The sequence below is a fragment of the Melanaphis sacchari genome, unplaced genomic scaffold (assembly GCF_002803265.2).
Source record: "Melanaphis sacchari strain LSU unplaced genomic scaffold, SCAv2.0 Contig347_pilon_pilon, whole genome shotgun sequence".
NCBI classification, from domain to species: Eukaryota; Metazoa; Arthropoda; class Insecta; order Hemiptera; family Aphididae; genus Melanaphis; species Melanaphis sacchari.
This window is the reverse complement of record NW_020271211.1, coordinates 1-2,028: the sequence shown is the minus strand read 5'-3', so window position 1 is coordinate 2,028 and position 2,028 is coordinate 1. Positions and strand designations below refer to the sequence as shown.

General features: G+C 27.4%; 1 protein-coding gene across 1 annotated transcript; it reads right to left on the bottom strand.

The window, feature by feature from the left end:
• Positions 1 to 624: 624 nt before the first annotated feature.
• LOC112596748 lies at positions 625 to 2,004 on the bottom strand. Its single transcript, XM_025342529.1, has 2 exons — positions 1,390 to 2,004; positions 625 to 1,230 (listed from the first exon to the last, which is right to left on the bottom strand). Exons 1-2 carry the CDS (start codon positions 1,634 to 1,636, stop codon positions 689 to 691), a joined length of 789 nt encoding a protein of 262 aa, XP_025198314.1. The 5' UTR covers positions 1,637 to 2,004; the 3' UTR covers positions 625 to 688.
• Between the last annotated feature and the right edge of the window lie 24 nt (positions 2,005 to 2,028).

Here is a 2,028-nt window from a genome sequence, read left to right as displayed (position 1 = left end):
AATTTCAATTTCAATTATTTTTTATCACCTATATTGTACAATAATGTACAGTTACTTTTTTATATTACATTTATTAAATTTTTATCTTATTGTTTTTCATCAAACACAAAATCCTACACTCACTTTTATTGTATTTACAATTATTATTAAAACCATCATGAAATGACCAGATACGTGTAATTTAATAAAATGAATACAATTGAACAAGAAATAATTTATTATTATCAGGTTTAAAAAATTAAAATTAAATCCTAATTAAATAAATTAAAAACGTCATAATTATAAAAATAAATAAATACTTACAAAACAATATTAATTTTTAGCAGTCATTTTTATTTACGAAAAAAAAACGATTTAAATCTTAAACTGAATAAGATAACGTCTCAAACATAATAGGTAATATAACAATTAACATAATATAGTTTTTATGTATTGTATTATTCTTTATAGTACCATACAAACTTATATGTATTAGACTTCATTTTTTGCTTAAATTATAATAATTTCAAAATACTATAAATATAATAATAATATAATGTACTAATAAATTATAAGAGTATAAAACAATCACAATAAAATAGAAGTACTCAAATACGTACAATAATATAAAAACTAAATTAAACAAAATTAAATTAATATGATTGTAATTATTAATTTACAAAGATACCTATTATAGTTTAAAAATACGTTATTCACTGTTTTCTAAATCAGAAGTCGTCTCTTCTGCCGCCGTTAATGAAACAAGTGATGTCATATTTAACTTCTCCAACATCTCGTCGGAAACGAAGTCTACCTGCCAAAATTTATCCTCCTCTTTTAAGGTATTGATAATAAAATCAGACCACATTTCACGTGTCACTCGTTGTATGCCATCATTTAATAATTTCTGAATGTCATCTAAACTAAAAGTCGTGTTATTTTCTTTAATATGTGTTTTTACAATCGACAACGCCAACTTTATGGGGTTGAGTTCATAATGATACGGAGGTAAACGCAGTACGATTTTATTAAACTTTTTGGCCTCTTCATCTACAACGTAATTTTCATATTGATGTTTTATCTGTTGGACTTTTTGTAATAACTCAAATTTGAGCATATAGGGTTCCGTAATTACAACACCTTTGGATTTCAGCCATTCAAGTATTGCATCTTTTTCGCAATAAATGGTAGGTGCCTGTTCTTTTTTCACAGAATGGTATGGTGCATTATCCATAACTATCACCGCGTCATCTTTTAATAAAGGTAATATATTACAGAACCATTCGAAAAATTTATCGCCATTCATTTCGTCCAGGCAGTCAACTGTGTTTTTCTTGGTTTCAAAACACAGAAGACCACCTGTGACAAACCCCTCAGACGACCCTATGTGAGCAATAATAAGTTGCTTACCTTTTTTCCTAGGATTACTTGACCTCGTAGGTATATCTCTTGGGAATTCATCTTTTTGAAATTTAACAGATGTATCGGCGCACAATTTAGACGAACAATCATTGGAATTGATCCAAGTCTCGTCTAAATAATATATTGTTCTTCCTTCTTGACGATAACGCCGTATGTCTGAAATATATTTGCGCCGCCATAAGACTAGTTCATCTTTTTCAATAAGAACACTTCTTTTTGTGTACTCAAATTGCATCTCACTTAATAACCTCTGAAATGAAGTACGTGAAATATTTGGAAGATCAGGGTCATTTTTAACTACTCTTATTATTTTTTGTATGGTTGGAAATTTTCTTCTGAACCAAAATTCATGTATTTTCTTACGAATTTCATTTTTGTTACAATCATCCACTTTTTCGATGATTGATAATCGTCTTTTCTTATTTATTGGTGAAGATACTGTGCCAGAAGACTTATACTCACTCAATGTTTTTCTAACTGTTCCAATTCCGATACCACTTTCTTCTGACAATTTATCTACTAAATCTAAATACTTAATATCAGGTTCTTTTTTCTTGAGATCAATGTATAAATAAATAATTTTTTTTTTTTGGTCTAAATGAACAATCTAGAAAATATAATAATATA